General features: G+C 41.6%; 1 protein-coding gene across 2 annotated transcripts in view; it reads right to left on the bottom strand.

Moving 5' to 3' along the window:
• GLRA2 (glycine receptor alpha 2) overlaps positions 1-10116 on the bottom strand; it is a 147096-nt gene extending 136980 nt beyond the window's left edge. For both annotated transcript variants that reach the window (XM_063127526.1, XM_063127527.1), the window contains exons 1-3: positions 9827-10116; positions 9397-9476; positions 7092-7225 (exon numbers count right to left, since the gene is read on the bottom strand). In XM_063127526.1, the coding sequence (XP_062983596.1) occupies positions 7092-7225; positions 9397-9464 (202 nt within the window). In that variant the 5' untranslated portion in view covers positions 9465-9476; positions 9827-10116. The remainder of the gene's footprint in view (positions 1-7091; positions 7226-9396; positions 9477-9826) is intronic.
• Positions 10117-27268: the final 17152 nt, after the last annotated feature.

The raw sequence follows: 27268 nt of genomic DNA, 5'->3' as shown, positions 1-27268 counted from the left end.
CACCCAGGTAGTGAGTTCCAACAGGATTGTCGTAAAAACACAACACCTGTGAAACAACAGGGAGATATCAGCATGCTTGGGGAACCCCATGGTTTACAGAAGTACAAAAAATGTTGTTTAAAAAGAGGGAGGCAAAACCAAAACAATCCCAGCCTACTGAGAACTGACCATGCTCAGTAACCATAGAGTGTTGACTGTTAATTGGAAACCAAAAATGGAAAATTGGGCTGCTGTGTGGAACACCCTGCCTGAGCTCCTTTCACCTTATATGAAGGAGGGCGTGGCTGGCTGGCAGGAACCCTAAAGAGGTACATTCCAATAAGGAGGTGGGGATAAGCTGTAATATTTTGTTGTAAGTCCCACTTGTTATCTCTTAATCTTAAAAGGAAATCCATTGGTCTTGAATCTAGCTTTGTCAAACAGTTGCACCATTATCATGTTTCTCCTAAGAAAAATGAGGTAAGCTAAGGTAAATGTGAAAATCCTCTAAAAATTCTGTTTCTATCATTTGAGCAACATGATCTATCTTTATATAGCTTTGTTTATTATGCAGTCCTGGTGAACTGTGTAGGCAAAACCTGGAATTTTCACCCTAGAGCACTTGCTCAGCAGAGACCCTCATTAGATTTAAAATGGAATGATAAAGCTTTATACAGTAGGAACATTGTCTAATTTTGATCTGATGTCTCATTAAAGTAGTGTGCTGTTGTTTTGACCCCAGGACTCCTTGAAGTTATTTTTTTTTCTGATGTCCACAACTGAAGATGAGATATTCAGCCCATTTGTAGATTGTGTGTCCTCATACAGAAGTATAGGTTAGTTCTGTGTTGTAAAATGAAAATTAAGAGTACTATTAGTAATGTTGCTAAAAATTAAAGAAATGGAAGAGATTGCCATGCTAGAAGGGACCTTTTCTGTGGAAAGACTGGCTGTTGCATTGTGAGGGATTGTTTTTAACATTAAAAAAAAGCACCTTTCTCTGCTCTAAAGAATGTGGTCTTCTATCACTTTGGTGCTTCGGGAGCTCCATTGGCTGCCGGTGGCTGTTAGGGTTCACTACAAGGTCTTGTTAATCATGTATAAGGCCCTGCATTGCTTGGGTCCTGGATACGAGTACTCACCTTTCTCCTGTGTCTCACTATTGGCAGACTCGCTCTCAGGAGCAGGGCGCCCTGATGGGCCCCCGCTACAAATTGGAATGTGTGGGGGCCAGGGCTTTTTCAGTGGCTGGCCCCCAGTTATGGAACAATGTGCCACTGGAGATTAGACAGGCTCCCACTCTCAATTCTTTCAAACACCTTCGTAAGGCGTTTTTACTTTCACAAGAGTTTGGGGAGGGGTGGTTTAAATTGGGTTGAGGTCTTTTAATGGATCGAGGATGAGGGTTTTTAATGGAATTGTCTTAATGTGGATTGAGGGTTTTTAATGGAATTGTTTTATATGTGATTGTAAAGCGCCACAATACCAGAAATGGTGAGGTGGCGCTATAAAAATGCTTTAAATAAATAAATATAAAGAATGCTCACAAAAATGTTCCTTTGTGGATGTTGTTGTTGAATATTCTCCAAATCAGGAGTAAGGAACTTGTGACCCTCTAGATGCTGTTGGACTCCAGATTCCATCACCCCTGACCACTGAGCATGTTGGCTGAGAAAGATGGGAGTTGGAGTGCAACAACATCTGGAGGGTCACATGTGCCCCAGCCCTGCTCAAGATGGTCTTTTAATGCTTGCTAAATATTATAAAAAATATTTAATGTCTTTATTTGGCACATTGTGATATTTGATTTCAGTAGTTGACATTTTGCAGTATTGATAGTTGATATGTAATGGTTCTTAATATTTGGCAGTGTGATAGCTGCTACACAATGGTATCTCACCGTAGTTTGGAGATCTTCAGGTAGACATGTCTGCCAAGGAACTCCAGTGTGGGTGCCATGGAACCCCTGTGGATTGCAAAGAATTCTGGAGTGTGTTCAGGGTGTTGAGCTTCATCACCTCATCATTCATTTACCTGAATGTAGCCATTCCCCTTTAGTTGCATATTGTAGTAATGTCCTTAAAAAAACTGACAGTATTTGATAGATGACCTTTTAGTAATCATTAATATCTCACAGCTGACAGCATATAAGAATGTGTGTTTGAAGATTGCCAAACAATTGAGAGATGTCAGCCAGTGAAAATCATTCAGATTTGATTGTTGAGAGTAAAATCACACATTCAGATTTGTGAGTATATTTTGCCTCATTTATAATGTGAATTTAAAACTTTTGTTAATATTTGTTTTAGCTGTAGTACATAGCTGTAAGTAGGAAAGGCCTAATGAAATTCTGTTCCTTCTGCAGTTCTTCTGCTTATCCACTACCTCTGTCTGCTGCAGCAAGTGGGACTTTAATATTGGCCCCACATACACAAGCACACAGCACCAGTCAGAATGGAATCCTTTGCTTTCAGTAGCAATGGGAAGAACTGCTAAGTTTCTGCTCTTGAGATATTTCAATGGAAACCAATGTGATTCTGTTTCCAGAATTCGGTGTATTCTTAAACAGCTACTGAGTGCTCTAAGGCAAATTCCAAAATGGCCACTAACCCCAATGAAGAGGCATTAAGCAGCATAATGTAGGACTAATGTAATGAGCTCCATAAAGCACCAGAAACTGCTACACCAATGGCATAAAATCTACAGAGGCCTGAGAATGTGTCACATCAGTGAGTGGCAAGACAGTCATGTCATGATGACACCATCTATAGAAGGGGTGCAAAAAGTATGGCCCTTAGGCTGCAGGCAGCCCCCCACCCCATGTCATGGTCGCTAGCATCTGCCACTGCTGAAAAAAGGGGAGGAAAGGAAAAGATGCTCTAGGAACAGGCTCTATTGTCCTTGCCATAGAAGGTTTTTCCCTAGAACATCCTAGGAAGCAGTTCTTGAAGATTCTTGCAATGTTCCTTGGATGCTCTGGGGTTACTCTAGGAATAAGGATTCTTGGTAGGAACCATAGAGCCTGTTCCTAGAGCATCATGCTGACTTCTTTTATAACCAGATTGGGCTGGAGTGGCTGGGTTAAAGACAGAGAGAAAGTACTAGTGTGGGTGATGGAGATAATTATTGGAAATTTGTTAGAAATATCTACAATTTCATTTTTAAAGCAAGAAGTTCCTGGCCTTTATGGTTGTAGATAAAATCCTTCAAAACACAATTGTTCTTTCTTTCTACCATAAGTAAAGTTTCCCAAATAGAAGAGCCACTCATGTGTGCATTTACTCTAGAGAAGTGAGGATACCATTTAATTTTTAGTTATATAAAGTCAGTGGGATATATTTTAACATTAGGCAAAGGTGATTCTTCTTTTTTCGTTGTTATTGATCTGCCTGCAACCAAATCCTAATGAGTTATTTTCCTGTCTTTTTTAAATACCACTATTCACACTTAAAATGCTTGAGAATATATATTTAATTCAAATATGCAATTTTATCTTAATGTAACATTCCCTCATTAACTGGTAATTAAACATTTTAAATGCTAATGTACACCTGTTAGTCTGTGTGTAGATTGCACTTAAAGTCCTTGGCACATGAAAGCTTTAAGAAGCCCCACAAGCTGAAATGTTGAATTATACTCTGCATCATGGTCATGATACCAAACTCTCTAAATACCACTTCTACAATTACTTGCCTTCCAAGCCTTAAGTGTGGGCAGCTGTTGCCATATTGACTGCAGTTAATAAAAACAGAAATAAGGCAATAACTTTTATTCGATCAAGTTCCATTGATATAGGAGCAGGCAAGCTTTGGTGTTACAAAGAGCCACATTTTGTTCTTTGAAGAGTTATATGTAACTCAAGAGCTTGAATACTCTGACACCAGCAAAACAACTCAATGCAACTTAAAGAGGAAAAAGCGGGCATATCAGGGTCAACAAGGGAGACCTTGAATATGCAGGATCCAAAGCTCTTCTATTCCCCAATCTGCCCCAAAAGCAGCCCAGAGAGTTTTGGCTATTGGGTGATATAGAAATTAATTAATTAATTAATTAATTAATGTATTCTTACTTCAAACTTACGGCAGTACTAAACAAATCAAAGAATTTCTTTCTTCCTTTACACCTTCTGAAAACATTCTGTGAAAACTCACTGATGCCTAAACAATTACCTATGTCTGAACAAAATGTAACAGTTTACAGTTAACAAATACAGGCCCCAGCCCTGATTCAGAATGAAAACTTATTCAAAAATCCATGTTTTACCATAGGTTTTCCTAAATGTCGCCATCTTCATCAACGCTTACCAAATATGCTTTATCCAATTAAATCAATGTGGTTGGAATACACAAAGTTAAAGTTAGGCACATACACAGTGACTACTTGAAGGAGCACGTACAAATTTAAGCCTTTGCTTGAGTATTCTCAAGAATGGGTATTCTACTTTCCTGCTAGGTTTTATAAGTCTGGACTGGAGCCTATAAACCATTATGAGCAGCATGAGCAGTCATCTCCATATCAACTTTTAGTTTTAACCCTATTCCCAATGTGCAGCATGAAGAATGTGACTCTTCCTTTAAAACATCATTGCATTTTCCATGGACTTTTTATTTTATTTATTAAGGAAGCCATTTTATGGGAGAGTGTTCAAAGGGCTGCAAGATATTGTGGACAGAGCGGGCGGTGGGGCTGTCCCTTGTTGGAGGCCTCTGCATTTCAGCAACAGAAACACCTGCCACCATCACTACTTCAGTATCCCATGATGGTAGGAAAAACAGGAGCCATGTCAGGGGCAAATCAAGGGACACCTTGAATATGCAGGATGCAAAGCAATCCCATTCCCCCAATATGCCCCTGAAACAGCCCAGAAACTACACCAGTCCTGGAGCTAGTGTAGTTAATTTTCAATCCTTTGGTGCCAATGGGAGGCACCATTTTACCTTTTCACGGTGGTTGGACTCGATGGCCTTGTAGGCCCCTTCCGACTCTGCTATTCTATGATTCTATGAAAAAGGGCCTTCATCCGCCATAGGTTTCCTCTGTACATGATTTATACACTGCCTTTCAGGACATAACCACCCTCCCAAGGCAGTGTACCATACTTGATAAAACTATAATAGTATACAAAATCAAAAGAGGCTTATAAACCTCTTAGATAATTAAATAACCATCCATTAAAATGCCTTTACATCCCCTTAACTGAGCAGTAGCAGTTAATTTATCACAACAATTAATACAATGCAGATTAAAATAAAAATGTTTTGTGGTTTTTCTTTAAAAATTGACAAAAAGGACACTTATTTCCTAGGGAAGTGAATTCCAGAGGAGCCACCACCAAACTGTGTCCTAGTACCTATCCACCTAACATTGCTTATCAGCCTTGTAGTCCTCAACATCACATCTGAGAAAGCTTCTGGTAGCTCAGTCAGAGAGGCAGCAGCTTGGTATACCAATGCATGTTCCCATACTTTGTAACTTCTCAACAGATTCCTGCAGAGGCTTAAAAGGGAGCAACTAGAAGGCTAAGGAAACAGAAGACACTGAATACCAAAAGAAAGGATCCAGAGTTCACCAAGGGAGCAGACTTGAGAAGCAGAAAGATATATTTTATAGCCACTTTTCAAAGCTTAGCAACCCTTTCAGCTCACAGTTCCTAATAGAAGTTGGTAGTTTGATAGATCTGCAAGTGCAGTCTCCTGTAGCTCCTATGATCAAATGTACCACCTCCTGTCTGCTATGTGGTCTAAGTCCTTGAGCTGCTGTTCTGGGCATAAAGAAGAAGGGGAAATATCAGATGCTGATGTCTACATACTGCTCTGGAAATCTCCGATTTTGAATCCTCTCCTGTGCACCAGGTGCTAGAATGGAATAATTTTCAATGCATCATAGCTAGAATGCCCAAGTATAGCAAAGATCTAATTTTAGGATTTGACAGGAAAACACTTCTTTGTATCAAGTTGAGGGCATTGTCTCTTCAAGTGTTTTATGGATATATCTTTAGCACTGGTTCAGAATTAACCTTCTATGCTTTAATCACCACCCCACTTACTTCAGAGTGGACTAAATAGGGTCCGAGATACTTCAGCAGACCAATCTGAAATAACCAATTTAAATATCACAAGTTGTGGTTAAACATCAAGAACTTGTATATCCACATATGTTTCTTTTAGGTCTACTTCTGGTTAGAAATTAAGATGGAGTCATGAGTTACAGAAGCAGGAAAACTGTTTGATTTTACACAATCTCTCTTAGCATGACTATGGTTAGAGCATCAGTTGAGCAAAAACAAAGTACTAATTCTCTACTGTATTTTCATAGGGTCACTCAACTACAATCCTTTAGATTTGTGCCATTATTCACCTGTTCAAACCAGCAAAGCTCCACAACTCTAAAATCAGAGTAATAAAATTTTGGCATAACTAAGGGCTAGTTTACAGCTGCATGTGCATCCCTTGATTATTGAACACTTGGAACTGATTCACACATGCACAATCATTACTTGAGGACTGCAGCAGCTGGTGATGAATGGGTCATCACAGATCTAACACCACAGACAGGACTGACATTTCACCTGATACCAACTCAAAAACAATTATTTTAAGTAGAGTCGTTGACACACTAGTCATGAAATCCACAGGGATAAGCTATATGAAATCAAGCATATGTATGAACCAGATCTTGATGATTGACAACTACATGTGTGAACTGACTCAACAAAATACAGTTATTGAAAGGAAGCAAAGTATTATGACAGTTTGGTTGGTGGTGTCAATCTGTGATGGATCCTTCAGACATGCAAGGCATCCTTTTAATTATTGAGTGGTGGACATGCCTGTGAGAACAGGGCCATGTAATGGCCTAAATCTAGAGCAGACTTTCCCAGCCTGGTGCCCCCCCCCCGCAGATGTTCCATACTACTACTTCTACCTGCTCCAGTCAACATGGCTAATCACTAGGTATGATAGGAGTTGTCATCCAAAACATCTGGTGGGCATCAGGTTGGGAAAGGCTCATGAAGAATAAAGCATCTGAGAATTTTAATGTATTGTATAGTTATCACAATTTGTATTTTACTTATTCCCAATGAATTTATACAAAACTTAAAAAGATCTTACCTTTAAAATTTGGTCTTATTCGTGCATCATAACCTGATGTCCGTCCCATCAGTTTATCCAAGAAATCTGAAGGAGACATTGACTGTGAAGGGGATTTTCCAGATCTGGAATCATGTTCTTTACAGAAAGTCATCCTAAACAAATTATTAGCCGTCATTAGCAATAATTATTTCATTTTATTTACATCATTTTTACAGACAAAACTAACGTAAATTTGTTTTTTAAAAAAACAGCAACATGTTGCTCATATGGAGGAATACATTCTAGATATACCAATATAATTCTCAAGTATATAAACGTCAAGTGGATCAAAACTCTTCAGGAATCAATGAAAAATGTCAAAGATTTTAAAAAATCTTTTAAAGATTTTAAAATCTTTTAAATCTTTAAAAATCTTTTAAAATCTTTTTTAAATCTTTTAAAAAATTTAAATCAAGAGACGTTTCATTGTATTACTTCCTAAGAGTTTTTATCACAGTAGCCCATGGAATGTGTCAAATGTACATTGAATGTATGTCTGCCTTACATACTGGGTTAATAACAAGTTTGAAAGACTGACTGGCAAAACCCATCACACAACAGTTGGAAACATTGGCTGTGTTCATGTCCAGAACAAATATAAAAGGTAAAAACCTTAATAGGCATTAATTAAATGATTTGATTGTTCACTAATTCTGTCTGTTTCCTCTGGGAAACAGAAAGATGTGAGGATTTTAATTTTCTATCAGCTCTCACCAAGCATGGATAATGGTCCCTTCCTGCAACAGCCATATCAATTTATATCCTATTAGGTATTAATTGTGGTCTCATGCTTTCATAGCTTTCTGTGTAAAAAATGTCAGGCTTTCCCCCCTACAGACAAAGAAAAAGAAGCACTTGAAATGAATAAATTTGATCCACAAGGATATGAATTCTTTCATAAACCACACTGTCACACAGAGTTTAATATATCCTGCTGTGTGAAACTGTGTCCTTTACTTGATGTCTGTTTTAATAAACCATCCAATAGGGATGAGAATCAATCTTATTGTTAAGGGTCTTTACAATAGTTTGTGTTCTTGTGCTTTTTTAAGAATAAGTAATACACATTAATTAAATGCAAGGAGAGATTGCAGAAACAAACAAAAAGAAATACTGTATTCATATAATGAATCTGCAGCACATAGGACCACACACACATGCATTATATGTGATCTGACCCTGAAAGTCAAGAAGTATGTCTGATTTGTGCACTATGGAACAGCAACATGTTACTTACAACCTCATCAACTTTTTTAACATTACATGCCTGGTTTCCATGTTAAATATTACTAAACAGACATGGCAGCACTTTCTAAAAAAACATAGTGGGAGGGGTTGGCTCACCCAAGTGAATGGATAGAATACATAATAATACATCATCTACACTTTAGTTATTTGAAATAACCTCTCAAAAGCACCAATAGTTTCACTCAAGTGTACATTTACTATTTCAAGCTTGTTCTGTATTTTCTCATGGCCTTTCAAAGAAAGAACCATATAATAAAACTCAGGTAAAGCACTGATTTGTCAGTTTCACACCTCTTTTTTCATTCTACTGGACATTTAGTTGAAACAACTGATCTGTGCATGTTAAATTGACCTAGAGATGTTCCCCGAAGTGATAAGAAGTGGAATGATGGGTTCTTTTTAGATTTCTCACCCAAGCAAAGATCCATCTCTCTTGTACTACATACATATCAGTTTTACCACATGTTAATTATTCCAGAGTAGTGGCAAACCTAAAATCCCTTATGCACAGACACTTCCATAGAACAGAACTGCTATTTCACAGGTTAGCATGCATTAATGGGCAGGGAAACCCACCCTTTAGTCTCCCTGACTGTGAGTACAACAAGGTGGTTAGAATGTATTAGAGGGTAACTAATACACCGTAAGTGATCTCAAGTGCATGTCCTGAGATGCCAACTGATTTCATGATCCTGCACAGGCAAGAGAGGGGCTGTTTGGTATATTTCAAAGGATAATTCCATTGACCAGGGAAATATTTTCAGTTTGATAGCCTATAAACATTTTATTCTAAAGGAAATGTTAACTATATAACTTCACTATTGCCCAAACTTGTGTGGATTTTTTTTTAAAGTGTGTTACCAAGCAACAGTTTTTTTTCCCAAATGGAAAAGCTGTCCCTACTCTATTCGAATTTAAAATGAAATGTTTACAGACTCAGCAAAATATGTCAGGTTTATGGAGATAGTCTCTCTGTATAGTTCTAAAAGCCTGCACTCTTAAGAGAAGCTTACAGAACATTAATGATTTTACCTACCTGAAGTGGTGTGTTTCTAAGAAAAAGGCAAACAAGGCTGTCAAAATGTTCACTAGCTGTCGGTTCATTCCTCCTGTTTTCTGCGTTGAATGTGGAAAAAATATCCCAGAAACGATTCCAGTGTCAATGAAAGGGGAGGGGGTGTTAGAAAGTACAATGTCTTGTCTAAATTCCCAAATCCAGCAATAATTTAAATTTCTTTAAAATCAGAAAGAAAAGACCTGCATTTGTATGCATTGGAGATGGTAAGAAATCAAAAGAGCCAGTCCTTGGAATCATGGTTAGGTTAAACCCAGGCTCATCCCAAGCAGCAACTACAAGAGATGCAAAGCATCTGGAACTGGCAATTCTCTGGGCTGCTTCTACCCAAATACGGAATGCCCCCCCACACACACACACACCTTGCAAGGAAACCCAAATCCTTCTCTACCTTAACATCATGCAAATTGGAATAACGCTGCCACGCTGGTCTGTCTTCTGGAGCTGATTTTATTTCCCTTGGGCTTACAAATCGGTATTTTTCTGTAGCGTCGTTAAAATGGGGAAGAGGCTGTTTGCCTTCCACCTTTTTCCTTATCAGCAAGTTGTAAATATCGAAAGAGTATGATTGGTGTCGGGCTTGGGAGGGAAAGAAAAAAGAAAAGAAAGGAAAGCTACGCTCCCTGTGCCGGAATGAGAAGAGAGAGAGCCGCGATCTTACACACAGACTATAAATTTCAGCACTTGGAGAGCTCCGTGCTCAGCTTGTGCGCATGCTTCCGGTTCCATCAAACGTGACTGGAGTTCAGAGACGTTTCCTGCTCCAGAAACCCGGACTTCGCTCTCCTGTCCCATTCCCTGTTTTTAAACCCGTCTTCTTGCCATACAGCAGCAGGCGCATGTGCGCGAATGGGTTTTGATGATGCTGAGGATATATGCACGGTCAGATCTGCCATTATACAGCCGGATGGGGTGGGCTGAACTAGATGCTGGAGAGCGGGAGAAAGAGAGAGTCAAGGCATTCGGGGAAGTGGGGGTGGGGGTGAAAAAACCCACCAGGATCGCAATGGCGAAGTCACCCATTTGAGATCCTGATTCAGGCTCTCAATTATTCACACTTCACAGGGCTTCCATAAGGGTGAAGGCTCTTAAAATGCCAGTAGCATCGCACAAGGCAAGCCCTTGCTCCCCAGGGGTGACAAAAGCTATGGGAACCATCTGCCGGCTTGCCTGGCTTTCTTCAATGCTGCACGGGTCCCTGGGATGCGAATGATGCCCCTGAGGACAGCATAGCTTAACTGAGATACACCGACCAGGGAAGCCACCCATTCTCCCCTCACCTTTTGTGGGAACAAGGCATCTGGATCACACCTTGTTTACTTGAGAAAGGAGGGGAGAGAAAGTGTGGGTGGGGGAGGAGAGAGAGAGAGAGAGAGAGACTAGCAGGATAGCAGAGAGAAATCAGATTTTCCTACTTCCTATAAACCAAGAACTGAAAGAACCATGGGTGCTTCCAGACAGAGGGATCTTTGCACTGCTACTCAGAAGGCATTGTGCAGCTCTCCCAATTCTCTCTCCTCACCCCCCACTCCCCACCTAAGAAAAAAAGATGGAAGAAGTGGTGGGAAAACATAGGACATTTAGCACTGAATGTCATCTGGATCTCTGCAAAATTCTGTGAAAGAGCCAGGTCAATGTCAGGATAAAAGCCTTGTTTCGAAGCACCTGCTTTGGGGGGGGGGGGAGGAAAAATAAACCTGGGGGGAAGGAGAAAGTAGGAAGGAATAGCCCCCTGTTTGCATGGTGAAAGTGGCCACCTTCTCACTTTTGAAATGTTACTAGAAGTCATCCAAATCCATTCCAATGACAAATAAAATGGTTCTTTTTTACCCCCAGCTGGAAATCGAATGACAGTAACTACTTCTAGATGGAGGGTTCCAACCCAAAGGCATTGTGTAACACCTCATAAAAATCCTATTTGAAGTCTGGAAATCTGTACACCCATGACCATGCGATGTCGCTTCCTTGGAATAACTGGATGGGCTGGCATTTTAATACTAAAGTGAAACTCTGCTAGTGGAATGGCTTGTTTCTTTGTATCTACTACAACAGCACTTTAGATTTCCTGGATACATCTGAAACTGGGCAGAGCGCCTGAGCATTTGTACTTGGAAGATTTAGGTTTTCATTTTGGCTTTGCTTTAGAAATGGCATTGTAATGTTGGACAAGCCAATCCCTCCTGTGGCTGATGAAGATGTCAGCCAGGTTCGTTAATGTTTTCTTTTCTATTGAGTGTGCGATATTCCATAAATAAAAGAGGAACTCCTTCATTGTAACTGATCATACTTGCATATTCACAGGGTGGGGGAAAATATAGGAGGATGCTAAAACCAAAAGTGAGGTGTTTGTAGCGGTTCCCCCCACCCCAAGTTTACATTCACCTGCCCCAATAAAATATTAATAAAGAAACTGGGTATTTGAAGACCAATATTTTGAATTTCCAAAATCCTGTTTGTGTCATGGGCAATATTAGATTCAGGAAAAAATATCACAGACATTTTTTCCTATTACTTCTGCACTAGCTATTTCCTTCAGTTGATCAGATATGGACACTATATATATTTCCCATTAGAAAATCATTATATGTTGTCCCAGCTTGGAGTTGCCCATGCAAGGTTTTCATTTCTACTAAAGCTGAGCTGGTTACTGGCTGGCTTCAGCTCAGGGAAGAATTTCCTTCCTGTCACAATGGCACTATTGCTTTTATGTGAAATCGCAATCTTCTGCCAAACTCAAAGCTGTGTCTTATTAGCGTGCACGCCCCTCTCAGCATTTATATATTACCTTTCATTATCTTGATCCTTTCCAGCAGGTCAGTCCCATAAGTGGTCTACATAACTAAACTATGCTAGATCAGATGATGGGACTTATGAACACTCAGGCTTCCACAAATACTGAAAGTGATGTGTGCTGTTCTTGCATGGACAGCCCAATACATTTTGCTGCCTGAGGAAAGGACAAGATGGTGCCCCCTCCCATTCTGGACTGGCAGATGAATCTTCTATACTAATGATGTGACAATGTTTCCCAACTTGAAGGTAGCAGACTAATTTACAAGGTGCAAAGTAGGCTGCAAGGAAGGCATGCAGTTTTCTTCTTAAACACCTTGCTGTTGCCTTTCAGCATCTGCTGCCTGGGGCAACTGCCTCACCCTGCCTAGTGGTAGTGCTGGCCCTGTGTTCTTGGAATTTCCATGGGTCTTACCTGTCCCCTGCTGCTCAGGTATCCCTCCTGATGGCTTTTGTCCCCAGTGTTTCCTTTGAAAGTTCTTCCAGACACATGGGAACTACTCTTGTAAATGGATTCCATCATGCTGTTGGAGTGACGTTTATAAGCTCAACCATGTCCTGGGGATGAGTAGGGAAACCAGAAAAGTTGACAAGCCTAGAACCTGTGAGAAGTGGTTTTGGCCTCTGCAAATGGCAATCAGGACTGCACCTTCAATATCAAGTTACTTCCAGGTGTCATTTTTTTTTCATTTCTATATTTATTTAAAATATTTTTAGACCAGCTTTAAGGGTAAAGGCGTTTTCAAGGCAGCATCCAACATAAAATGTGGGACAATAAGAACAAAATAATTTAAGAAAAGACAGTGATGGTTGTTAGAATAAAATAAATTTGTTAACATAAATGTGTATCATAAAACCAAAACCATAGGATATTGGTTTCTTCCATCAAAGAAATGCTAAGATCTAATAAACAGTTTTAGCTGAGCCAACATGAATATAGGAGTCTTCCGGGCTTTCCTGAAAGCTTGTAATGATGGGGTCTGATGGACCCCAGTTGGTAATGTATTCCAGAGACATGGGCAGGGGAGGGGCATTGCAGGAAAGGCCCTCTGACTCATACTTACCAAGCTGACTTTTCTCAGAGCTGGGCATTGCTGATCTTAAAGTGTGGGTAGGCTGGTACAAGTGAAGCGTGTTCTTAGAGTAAATCAGCACAAAACTATTTAAGGCTTTAAAAGTTAAAACCAGCACTTTAAATTGGGCCCAGAAACACACTGGCAACCAGTACAGCTGGTCACATGAACTGACTGCCTAGTCCCCTAACAGTACTCGGGTACTCCATTCTATACCTGCTGAAGTAACAGAACCATCTTTAAAAGAAGCCCCATGTAGATGGCATTATATTGGTCCAACCTGGATGTCACTAGTGCATGGATAACCAAGGCAACAGGGCCACCATTGGCATACCAGCCTAAGCCAGTGAAAAGCACTCCTGGAGGGGATCTACACTCGTCGTTAGAACGTGTCTTACCATTTTTAAGTGTGCGTTTGGTAGTATTTCGCCACATGACATATAGTTTGTGATGTTTTATTGTTGTCTGTTCTCCAGAACAGGAAGCCATTGTTGAAGGTCCTGAAAGACACTGAGATGCTCGGGAGAGGATTGTACTCACCCTACCCATTCATCTGCCAGAGCAACCAAGGCTGTTTCTGTCTCCTGAAGGCCTGAAACCCAGGCCAGATCTATTACTTGTGTTAAATCATTACATATGTGGAATAAAAAGCAGGAAATAACACTCTGAAAGCGGTATATTGAATGCGGATTGTACCCCAACAGCTATCAGTGTACTTCAATGCCACTCTAAAGCAGTAGTGTAGATCTACCCCTAATTGGAATAGATTCAATGTATTTATGGCAGTTGTTTGCATTAGATGAAACCTTGCAAGCATTTATCATAGGTTTTAATGATCTGGGCTACTGTTTATATAACCCACCTTTTAAACCAGTCAAAATTATTTCCCATAAATTTCATGGGGTCAGAGGAATACACTATATATAATTAGCATTAGCAGCATGGCAAAGCTATATTCCTCCATTTTTTGCAATGGTTTTCCTTCTAGCAGTTCCCTGCCAGCTAAAACCTAAGTGAAGTACACTTACTGAAGGGAACTAGCTTCATAAATGTGGGAGCCCTTTAGATTCTGCCCTTTGGCCCAGACCTGGCTTTTTCCCTCAGTGCAGAGGCTCCAGGCAGACTTCAGTACAATGTTTTTTTGGATTTATTTATTTTTTAAATAAGTATTTCTCCTATATGAAATCTAACTACAAAATGTCAAATGGATGCTTCTTCCTGTTTTAACTACCAAACGAAATGCTTAATATAATAGTGGCACAAATTGCAGCACTTAGACAAAGATATATATATATATATATATATATATATATATATATATATATATATTCCGTTTAGACAAAGAGCCAATAGTAAATGTAGTTTTTTAAAAAAGTGTAGTGGAACTGAAGGTAATTCAATGTGATGGTGAGTTGAGCTAGGGATAAAAAAACGTTGAGTCTTCCCTGCTTCTTGAACTGTATGATAAACAGGGTAATTGAGCAAAAGAATCTAAAATTCTTATCAATTCATCTTCCTAGCTTTTAGAAGAAGAAAAAAACCCAAAACTCCACAAAAGTATTAACTACAATTAAATTTGTAAGGTCATCCTGTAATAAATCCTGGATTGTTATTCAGAATAAGGCAATGGCTAATCATTTAAATGGCTAATTATTTAAATAGCTAATCGTTTAAATATTTCCACTTAATTTTTTTAAAATAATCCTATGGTTCACAATTCTCAGCAAATAGAAAAGAAACAACTTTGATCAACAGAAAATCCAGGTAGGATGTTAGGAAATTGGGGTGTGTCTCAGGACCCTTCTTTTCCCCCACCACCATCACCACGTTTCAAAACCAAAAAAGTACAAACTTGTACATGCGGCTAAATTAATCCCGCCCTATAGTTATTTGTAGTTGTAGATCAGTACTGAGTTCTGAGAGTGGAAACAAGGTGCCATTTTAGTGAATCCCAGCAGATCTACATCAGTTGTTGGCATTCTTGGGCCTGTGCCAGGACTCATATAGTGTCAGGGGACCCACTGTCAATCAGCCAGGCTACAAAAGCCAGGCCTGGGCCAAAGGCCCAAAAGCAGCAGGGCAGGAGCCATTCATGCTAAACAGGCTGCTTCATCTCTGCTGTGCACAGGCATGAAGTAATCTGACAGCTTTCCCCTCAGTTCCCTTGCCTGCAGCCTCTACCTCTGGCTTCTTCCAGTTCCTGACACATACGCTCACTTACAAGCACACAGAGGGATCCTGTGCCTGATGCTGTTGCAAAAGCATGCAGGTGAGTAGCAAAGAGGGTGGTGGGTACTGGACCCAGAGGGAGTGGTAGAAGGAGCAGCTGATGACGATGCTCCTGCAGCTCCTCTTCCTCCTCACCACTGCCAATCCAGAATCCCTCCAGCAGCATCTGACCCTAGATCTGTGTAGGGCAGAGAGAACAAGCCCTACATATCAGGAGAACAGAGGAACTGGGGGAGGAACATCAGAACCTGCAGGCAATTGGAAAACTTTCAAGTTATTTCCTGGCACTTCTGCACACCACCTTAGCCCTAGAGAAAGGGGCACCGCTGGAGAGCCAGGGCATCTGTTGGCTGAAAGTGAGGAGATGACGGCAGCCATGAGAACAAGAACAGTGACCTCTGCCCAGACTCTTTACACAGCAGAAGCTCTCATCCCATTGTGTGTGTTATGGGGAGAGAGAGAACTCCACAGGCATGGGCAAAAGCCCTGGCCTCAGCAGGAGTCAGTGGTCAAAGAAGAATTGAAGTTGAGGTTTGAGGAAAACCAGGGTCATCAGCTGTGGAATCCATTTTGAGTCTAGGAAACGTTATAGTCATGAGTGAGTCAAAATTTGGTGGTCCTGGAAATGAGAACAAATTTGGGGGAAACCGAAACTTTTTTTTTTTTTTTTAACATTAGCACAGTACAATAACATAGGTTTTTTTATTTTTTATTTTTTTACTCTATCTGGAGTTCTTAGCATCCAGTCATCAGTAGTGTCATTAGGTAATTTTAGACTCTGGACCTCATGGTCCTACATACCCCCAATCTCTTTAGGTGGTGATGGGTTGAATCCAAAGTTAGTCCTATTTAGAGTAGACCCATTGAAATGAATGGGGCATAGGTTAGTCACAGTGGAGGCTGGTGGCTCTGATTTCAGTGGGGCTCTGAATCCATTCTGGGTTTCAGACAGAACCATCCAGAACTCTAAAGAACCTTCCAATGTGCTGAACCCTTCCCTCAAAATAGGTTCACATCTTGGATAGCTCCTTTAGAGTTCTGGCTGGTTCTGACTGCAACTCAGCCCCACCAAAATCAAAGCCACCCACTTCCACTAACTTAAGTCCCATTCATTTCGATGGATATACTAACTAACATTGGCTTCAGCCCAATGTATATTATTCCACCTCCTTCAAAATTGGGTAAGCCCACTCTGTTCTCTTGGGGCGCTCTTCTCATTCTGCTGAATGGGGGACCTGGGCTTGTGCTCCCAGTACTTGCCTTGAGAGCAGCGCTGCCAGTTACGGATCTTGCTAGATCAGCCCAGAGTATTTCCCCCACCTTCATTGGACCCTACTTCCTGACCATGGTGGGGGTGAAAACTTGGGGACATTTGGGTGGGGAAAGAGAAAGTTTTGTTCAGTGGTTCCTTTGAAACATACAGTTATGAGGTGGTCTGAGGGCTGCAATTTAAAAAGGAAATCAGAAGGAGTTAATGACGGGAAATCATAGCAGGAAGGAACTGCACAAAAAAACTCTTAATGTAGGGCTGATTATGCAGCTAACAAAGAGTTCCTTTGTCGTCAGGATATTAGCGTAAATTTACCAAATGAATACTAGATTCCATGCATTGGCAGCAAAACCTTGTCAGAGTTCTCGCTTTCATTTTCAGTGATCACTTTGATCCAGATGGTTTTAGCATTCATCACTTGAAACCTTGTGTAGAATTGAACAGTCTTAAAACAATAGGGATGGAAATAGGTTGAAAGTCATCTGGTCCAATTGATCTCGATCTTCGCGGTCAGACTGCTGTGCATGGCTGGTGGCCTGTGATCCATGAGTTATAAGTCATGCAAATCTGCTATAGGGTATACCTGGCTATACCTTACCCTTGGACACCCACCAATCAAAGCCTTGGAGAAATATTTCCAGACCCAAATATGGAGATAAACTAATCTGTGATCATGCAAGCCAGACCACTTTGAACCTAGCAGATCTACTCCAAAAAGTATAACATTTGGTTGAAATATAGTACTATAACTTTAAGGGAAAGAGGTCAACTACTATATACAATAAGGTGACTCTGATACATATGTGTGCTGTACAGGCTGCAGGCATCTTTTCCAGTCCTGGGAGCAAGTGTAGAACCAAGTGTAGCTCTTAAGAGATGAAGCAGAGGCTGGGTGGTCATCTGGCAAGGATGCTATATTTGCATCCCATTATTATTATTATTATTATTATTATTATTATTATTATTATTATTATTATTTGCATTTTTGTACCACCCCATAGAAAAGAGATAGGTCTTAACCTGAAACTGGAAAACTGTCAGTGTTGCACCACGCAGGCATTGCTGGGTAGATCATTCCACAGATGAGGGCCACCACTGAAAAAGCCCTCTCCTTCGTTGCCACCTTCCAATCCTCCCTTGGAGGAGGCACCCAGAGGAGGACCTTAGATGCTGAGCATGGAGTACAGGTAGATTCATGTCAGGAGAGGTGCTACATCAGGTATGGTCCCAAGCTGTGTTGGGCTTTATAGGTTAAAACCAGCACCTTGAATCAAACTCAGCATCATATATGCAACCAGTGCAAATAGGCCAGAGTCGATCTTATGTGATCAGACCTTCTAGTCCCTGTAATCAATCTGACTGCTGCATTTTGCACAAGCTGCAGTTTCTGAACTGTCTTCAAGGGCAGCCCCACATAGATTCATTGCAATAATCAAACTTGGAGGTTACCAGAGCATAGACAATTGAAGCAAGCTTATCCTGTCCGGATAAGGGCATAGCTGGATCTCGCACTGAGCAAGGATTGGACTAGATTATCTCTGTCATGTCCGGCTATGTAATGTGAGTTATTGTGCAGGTTGGTATGTTTATTTATGATAATGTTGTTTAAGTGATTTGTGTAGAGTAAATATGGTAAGTTAGTTAAGGCGGGAGGTGGGAGAGAATGAATGGAATCTTGGTGTGCTGGCGTATGATTGGTGGAGAGTGTTAAGTGAGTGGGATTTAAATAGGGGTGAGTCAGTCTGTTGTTTTGGGATCAATATGGCGCGAGAAGTTAGATTAGGCTAGGAATAAATGAAATGTTAATTTCAGAGCTTTTATTGAACACACAAATAAATCCTCTTTACCGTCTTATGTGTCATTAATAAATTATAAGTCCTTTCGTTCACAACATACAGTGTGGCATCTTTCATTATAGGTAGGCTCTCAGTGAGACCAAATGAATTAAATAAAGGTTATATGGTGGCAGAGGTATTAAGGGAGCGGTCAAGCCTAGTGGGGAAAACAGTCTTCCATGAACTAGGTGTGAGTATCTATAAAGGGAAGGGTGAAGGTGTAAGGAGAGACACACTCCCCATCTTTTACACAGATCAAACGTACCCATAACCTCAGGGAAGAGATCCCAATGGGAGGGGTAGGACAATCTCCAAGGTCCCATCCAACTCTAGAATTCTGGGCTTCTATGAGGGAAATCCCTGGTCAGATTTCATCTCTGCTGGGTCTTAGACAAGTCTCTCTTCCTCTCTCTCTATCTCTCTCTCTCTCTCTTCCTCGCAACACCCTCTCCCCCCAGCAACAATATGGGGATAATAATTTGGGCTGAAAGAGGTGTTGAACCTCTTTCAGCTCAAGGGCCAAATTCGCTTTCGGAGAAGCTCTCGGGGCCCACAGTCCAAAGGTAAGCAGGGCCTAAGGCCTTTGCTAGACCTACCTTAAAATCCGGTGGTGAGGAGGTGCCAACCCATGCTAGAAGTAGCATGGGCTGTCGCGCCTTTCCACACATCAGACGCGACGGGGTATAGGAAAGCTCCGTCGCGTCGGCCATTTTGTTTAATGTCTTAAAGGGGCTGGGTGCGCAGGAGCGCACCAGTGACTAAGGTAGGTGGTGTGTTTTTGTGTGTGTGTGTTTTTTAGAAAGGGTTCCCCACTCCCCCACTGCCCCCAATTTCACCACCCTAGCTGCAATTCCCCCCCCTGTGATCTCCGATTCCCCCCCAACTGCGATCTCCGATTTCCCCCATCCCCACCCCGGCTCTGATTCCTCCCCATCTCCCCACCCTGCCCTGATGGCCACAGCGCTTCTGGGGAGTACTGCGCGCCATCCGCACCTTTTCCCAGCTACTCACGAGTAAATGCGGTAGCCAGGAAAAGCGGCGGACCAGTCTACACAGCCACAGTCTCAGGCTCAGCCCGAGACCGCGGGAAATACCGGGTCACAAGCGGTGCCGGTTACCCCAGGGCCAGGGAGGTTTCACCCCTAACTGAGCCCGGGATCCCCTGTGCATCATCTGGACGCACAGGGATGAGCCCGGGCCTCGCACTGGCCTAAGCAAAGGCCTAAGTCAAAAGGGATGGGGCCCAAATCACAAAAAACGCAAGCGTATTTTTGCTTAAATTTGTTATTGCCAAGAAGTAAGGTTTAGGAAAGGCATTTCGGCCTTTTTAAAATTGGGGGAGGTAACAAATTACCAAATGATCAGTGGTTGGAGAAAGGGAGTGGGGCCAGGGGTAGGGGGGTGTAGTCATCTGGGGAACCCATAAGGCCAGATTGGAATCCCAGTTAGGCTGGTTTTGGCCTGAGAGTCTGCACCCCCGCAATATAGGTTGATTGTTCATGATTTCTGCAATATCGTGTCTTTTGAGCATTCCTAAATACTGTATAAATGCTATGCTTTATTGTAATTGGGGGAATGATCACGCTAATTTGCCTTTCATACAGTACATGGCTAAAACATTACCCTGATGTAGTGATAAGACATTGGAAATATTACACAGCTGTCTATAATACGGTTATGCAATAATTCTTGTATACAAGAAGACAACAAAACAGATACAATGAAAGGAATAAAGGACAGCCATCAAGAACACAGTCCTACACATGGCTGGCTGGGGAATGCTGGGAGTTGTAGGACTTTTTCTGTCTAAACATGCATAGGATTGCACTCTAAAAGGGATAACTCATATATTCAGCCCTGCCGTAAAACAAGGCTCCTTAAAGTTTAACTCCAACATTAAACTTTTGTCCTTTATGTACATCCTGCCCCCAAAAAAACCACCAACAACCCAGTGCTTGCCATAGTCAGCATCTCCATTCCCAGCATCATAAAATGTTAGCCTTCCCCTAGGTGTGTCTAGCTCCAAGGTCCAACTCCACCTGGAAAACACTAGGGCCAGATCTACAAGTCGTTGCGAAGGCACCTTTTTTAAAGACGTACCTAAAAGAAGCGCCTCTTTCTTTACTGTGTGTACTGTGAGCAGCGCCGCCTGCAGAAGAATCTCTACCCCATTCAAAGATGCTGCTCTGCTCTGGCCGCTTCCCCCTCGTGTGTTCTTCCATTTGAATAATCCCCCCTCCCACCTGGCGGCTCTTCTGGCGCGTCCCGGTGGCGGCAGCTCCTCCTGCAAAACACTTTTGTCCCTCGGTGTGTTTGTATTTGTGTTTGCGTGCACATGTGCGAGCACACACCGAAGAGAGTCCCGGGGAGATGACACTGCGGGGGAGAGCGAGAGCCAGGAGCTGAACTCGTCCGCCACGCGCATGCACACACAAATACAAACACACCGAGGGAGAAAAGTGTTTTGCAGGAGGAGCCGCCGCCGGTGGGACGTGCTAGAAGAGCCGGGAGTGGGGATTATTCGAATGGAAGAACACGCGAGGGGGAAGCGGCCAGAGCAGCGTCTTTGAATGGGGTAGAGATTCTTCCGCAGGCGGCGCTGCCTAGCTCACAGTACACACAGTAAAGAAAGAGGCACTTCTTTTAGGTACGTCTTTAAAAAAGGCGCCTTCGCAATGACGTGTAGATCTGGCCCAGGTTGGGGAAGGTTGTAATCTAGATTTACAGCTCCAGCAAGGGCCAAGCTGATCACCAAAGCAAAACACATTGAAATGCTGTCACTGCAGGGACCTGCTCTCTGCTATCAATAGAAGAGTCAAGGAGCTTGTAAACTTCACTGTGATCTGATGTAAAGGGGCAGACGGGATTTCAGGCGTCATGGCTTTCTTCCAATCGAAAATATAAAGTTACATCCTGAAGTTACAGAGGTTCTGCCCACTTCCAGGGTTGGAGGTGCATGTTTTAAAGCCTTCCATTATATTGTTTCTGCCACTGCCGGAAGTGGTTTTTGGCTCTGCAAATGCTATTCAACTAATCAGCAAAATGATTTCATGCCTTGACCTATCATGAAGGGAAATGATCACTTGGGTGACCCTTCCTGCATTCCCTTTGCAGCACAGAAATGATGAAATGTGGCTCCTTCTGGTGCCACAAATATAGCCTCAGTTGAACCCCAGGCCACATGGGAGAAACCTATGTTGTGGTTAATGCTACATCGACACCCCTCCCAGGAACTGGGCACAGAAGGTATGGTGAGGAATGTCCCCATGTCTTCTGAAGTCTCCTTGCTTCAGAAGACACATATGTCTTCCAGGGTGCCATTGTTTGCTTTTCAATCAGGGGCAGTTCAATATAATCACCAATATAATTACATTTTCAAGAAACATCCCAACCCATGTCATCAGGCCAACTCCAGGTGAGAGAGGGAACCCTAGCAAGGTGTCCTCTAATGGGTCCCCTCTGACAATAGTGCTCCTACTCCAGCAGGCTTACTATTGGGTGGCAAAGAAGCGTTCTGAGTAGCTGCTTTCCCTGCCCCTCAAGGGCACAACCCACTGGGAAGTTCTCCTTTGTAAACCTTGTTTAAATGAATCAGAGTTGCACAAGGGTGTTACTGAGCTGTTACAAAGCACCCATTCATTTCAATGGGCCTCCCAGGAAAACTTCCTGCTGCCAGTTGACCCAAATCAGAACTCCATTCCTTTGAGTCTTAGCCCAGTCCAGCTACGAATCTTTATTTCAGAAAATCTTAAAAAATAAATAAATCTACTCCAGCAGGCTTACTATTGGGTGGCAGCACCATGCTCAGTTCGAACCACCATGCAGACCAATCCTCAGTTATGCTTCAGAATTTATATATATATATATATAACATATATAATGTTAAGAGACATGATATCTGTTGGAAGAAATGTGCACAAAAATGCTGACAATTTTTTATGCAAACTTGTAAAAAACAATACCAATTTACATTTGGGACAAACTGAACTTAGGACTGAGCAAATTTTTAATATTCCAGATGAACCAAATTTAAGATTGGAAAATGGATAAACTGAGAGAAATTAAAATGGACAGATTTGTCCATCCCTAGCAGAAATTTATTTATTTATTTATTGCATTTATATCCCACCTTCTTTCCTTCAAGGAACCCAAGGCAGCATACATAATCCTCCTCCTCTCCATTTTATCCTCATAACAACAACCCTGTGAGGTAGGCTGGGTTGAGAGTCTGTGACTGGCCCAAAGTCACCCAGTGGGTTTCCATTGCCAAGTGGGACTAGAACCTGGATCTCCTGACTCCCAGTCTAACACTTTAGCCACTACACCACACTGGCTAAATGACACTCTGGGGCATGGGGAGCAATTTAAAATACTAGTTTCCCAGCCGTCCAACTGTCTGTCTTGCTTGGTAAGTCAAGGCTGGGGGGCAGGGGGAGGAGCCCCAGAGCAGATGTCAGCACCAGTAGGCCTTTGTGGGGTGCTGGTTCTCTGACAGATGCCTGAGGATTCCAGATGCAGTTGCTTGGTTTGCACCTCATTGCTTATTTGAGAGATCCCTTGCAAACTTTCCCTCTGCTCCCTAAAGACTGCATTTGGCTAACTGAGGAAGGACAACGCCAGGAAATATTGCAAGTGAATGTGAGCTCTGTACCTTTTGAGGTGAATCATTTGCATTGGTTAATATATTCATTGCCAGCCTGCTGTTCTTCCATATAACAAATTACCAAACAGTCAGTACTTGCATCAATTGAAAACTACCACCACCATGACAACCGTGTTATTGCTCTCCTATTAAGTGTCATTTGTTGTTGTTTTTCCTGCTAGGCAAGATCACATATTTCATGATAATGTGCACCTAAGCAATTACGAGGATATAAGTGATTTATCATTATCAAATCTAGAAAGGTGAGCATTTGCTGAACTTTTCTAATTGGCTGTGCTACAGTCAGTTTTCCTTATTTGGTCACCTTTGTCTCTTGGAAAGTTCCTCAGTCTAATTTTGTAGTACTTAATGTCACTCCAGCTCACAAGACAATCAAAGCTCCATGTAAGCAGATAAGTCTTCCTGAATATCTCATTTGCAAGGATCTGTCTCTAAAGCATTGATAGGTAGTGAGCTTCAGGGTTTGAGGACCCCACCCAGATCTTGTAAACTTTCCACCACACTGCAGGCACTATAGTATAGGGGAACGACTACTAAAGCTGATCCAAACCACACCATGGCGAGGGTATGTGGCAAACCTCAAGGAAAAGAGACATGCATTAAAAACTAGGGCCGGCATAATGGTGTGGCATCATCAGGCAGTGGCTGAGGCCCACACCCCTGCAGAGGGGACAGAGTTAACCCCCCAAAGCCTCCTGACCCTGCTACTCTTCCTCCTTGATGTTGATGCCTGTTCACCTGCATTCAAGGAATGAAAAGAGGAATAATAATAATAATAATAATAATAATAATAATAATAATAATAATAATTTTATTTCTTACCAGCCTCTCCATTCTGATCAAGGTGGGGAACAACAGCAAATATAAAATACATAAAACTGAATTAAAACATAATATACATTGTTAAAACATCCAAAAATCATTTTCATATCTCTCTCCCTCTCCCTCTTTCTCTGTATATAGATATGTATGTATGTATCCATCCCCACTTTTGGGACATACACCAGCAATGATCATATTTAGGTGCACGATTGCATTCACTGATGTAAATTTTTGGACATTTACAAAATTTGTCTGGCATTGACAACATTGATAGAAATGGCCAGTAGACATATCAACCAGTTGATCTGTGCTATCTGGATGCTATTTTTATAGAGCTTCAGTTTTTAGAGTCATTTAATATATTACAACACAATCCCAGACATGTCCACTTAGAGCTATTGAGTTCTTAAGTGGGAATACAATTGCAGCTGTACAATGCAATCCTATACATGTCTTTTGAAAGGTTGCTCCATTGAGTTCACTGGAACTTATGCCCAGGAAAGTGGGTATAGGTTTGTAGCTTTAGATATTACATGGTGTTTTAATTATTTTATTCTAAGTCACCCTGATAATGTATTCGAAAGAAAGATGATAAATTTCAACAAAATAATAAATTTCATGGTTTTTCACCTTTGTAGTCTCTTGTATTTTAAAAAAAGATCAATAATGAAATTAGAGTGTCTGGGGTTTGGGAGACCCTCAAGAAATAAAATTGCTTTAAGAAGAAGCCTTGCTTAGTCTGCTTACATCTAGCCAATTAGCAGAACTGGCAACTGAGGCTGAGAGTTGCATAAAATTTGTTTGCAGTTAATGTTTATTTATAGTGTCTCTATAGGCAAAATGACATAGAGAAAATCAACGAGGATTATTAAGGGTGTTAATTTTACCACTAGCTGGCATTATCTGTAAAATAAATGGACTGCTTTAAACTAAATTAGCCAAATAATAAATTAGCTGAAGCTCCATGGAGAAAACAGAATCTACCAAAAAAACCCACCAAAAAACAAAATAGTAACAGTAAACTTTAACTATCTTTAGCTGATGAGGAATTTGAAGGGCAATCGTCTCCTATGTTTAACAACAAGCATGCTCTGAAAGCAAATAAACACCTTGTGGATGATTGAACATGAGAGATAACATTCCTTGCTCATCTTCCAAAACTGAAAATTACACCACAAAAGGTGAAGTAGAAATTATCTTTGAACAAAACTGCGTACTGTCAACAACTGGGCTTATTGAACTCCACCAGGGTATTCTCTCTGAGTGCTGTCCAAAGTCCTTAAAAGCACTGAATCCACGAGCTAATATGGAGTGGGGGAGGGGATATTAAATGCATTGCTCCCTCTGTACAGGCTGAAGCTGTGCTGGGAAAGTTGATGAACTGTGGAGGAATCAGACATCAATACCTTCTCCTTCCTGTATGGTTACTTCTCTGACCAGCTTGACTCAGGTTGCCATGGAAGTCTAAGGGCATTGTGGTGTTACCCCACAATTGAGTATCTTGTATATGTCTAGTTAGTATGTCTGGTAAGTATGGGATGTTAGAACTGAGTGGGTGTGGTTTATGATGTAATAGGTGGGGGGGAAAGGAGTACGTAAGGAGAGGGTTGGGAGTTTGTAAGGTGTGTGAGTTTGAGTGTGAGGAGAGTTTGGATTCTAGGGACTTAGGATTGGTGGGAAGAGAGTGAGGTGGTGGGTGGGTGGAGAGTTTAGATCAGGCAGGATTGAAAGTATTATATTTTTATTTAAAACTTTTAAACAATAATAAACTTATTATTATTTTGTTAGCTACCAAACACCACGTGTCAGCTTCGCATTATTTACCTGACTTACAGTTATTAAACACGCACACCAGAGTATTCCCACAGTATATTTTGAGAGAACTTGCGAGTGGGGAACTAGATCAATACATATTCCAGAACGAAATCTCCATTATGAAACTTGTTGGGATTCTTGGTGCATTACATTAATGTATGTTAATGTGATTTTTATCTTTATATTCCATTTGTGTTCATTATTTTAATTTTACTTCATATTATCCATTTTTAACCTACTTAACTTATTCATTTTAGCTTATCTTTTTACTTGTTTTTATTATGTCGAATTGTGATGGCTTATTGCTTTTAGCAATAAAGATTTCATTCATCCTTTTGAGAGATCCTGTAATAAACCTGTTTCCCTCATAGCTTAGAGAAAGGTTTTATTTAACCATCCCTCAGGTTTTCAAGTGGTGGTGCTTGGCCTGAGAAGGGTTTATGCAGGGTGACCATATGAAAAGGAAGACAGGCCTCCTGTCTCTTTAAGAGTTGCATAGAAAAGGGAATTTCAGCAGGTGTCATTTGTATATATGGAGAACCTGGTGAAATTCCCTCTTCCTCACAACAGTTAAAGCTGCAGGAGCTATACTAGAGTGACCAGATTTAAAAGAGGGCAGGGCACCTGCAGCTTTAACTGTTGTGATGAAGAGGGAATTTCACCAGGTGCTGCATGCATACAAATGACACCTGCTGAAATTCCCTTTTCTATGCAACTGTTAAAGAGACAGGAGCCCTGTCCTCCTTTTCATATGGTCACCCTAGTTTATGTGATGGGCCTAGTGAAAGGGTCCGTTACGTCGCAAGCATCTCTGTGTGAAAGCAGCCTTACAGGGCAATCCAGTGGCTATGCTATGTTCTCATGCCACTCCTAAAGCCTGGCAGTAAGAACTTTATGCTAAAATATGCTGCCATTTTTGGCCCCACCCTTTCACCTTTGGCCCTACGCAGCTCTGGAATGCAGCCTCCGAGGGCTACTCCAAAATGAAATGTGGCTCCCAAACTGAAAGATGTTCAACCCTCCTGCAGCCAGTAGATGCTCGCTGATGAGGTTGTTGGAGCGCTGAAGCCACTTTTGGAGGCACAGTGTCATGGCGTCTGCATGACACAAACCCAGGCTTCTGGCTGTCGCTCAACAGTAAGTGGAATTCCCCCCCCCCCCACTCACCTTAGCTGCAGCTTGGAAGCAATGGCCTGGTTGTGCATTGAAAAGCCCTACATGGGCCAGGAGTGCTTCAATGTACAAGCCAATGTGTTGCTTTGAACCTGTGAAGCCCTGACGATTTGGGGCCCTACATACGTTTTTCCCCCTACATCCCATCATGATCTCTAAGGTC

This window comes from Elgaria multicarinata, chromosome 5 (assembly GCF_023053635.1).
Source record: "Elgaria multicarinata webbii isolate HBS135686 ecotype San Diego chromosome 5, rElgMul1.1.pri, whole genome shotgun sequence".
NCBI lineage: Eukaryota > Metazoa > Chordata > Lepidosauria > Squamata > Anguidae > Elgaria > Elgaria multicarinata.
Note: the sequence above shows the minus strand (reverse complement) of the source record. Positions and strands in the feature narration are given on the sequence as shown.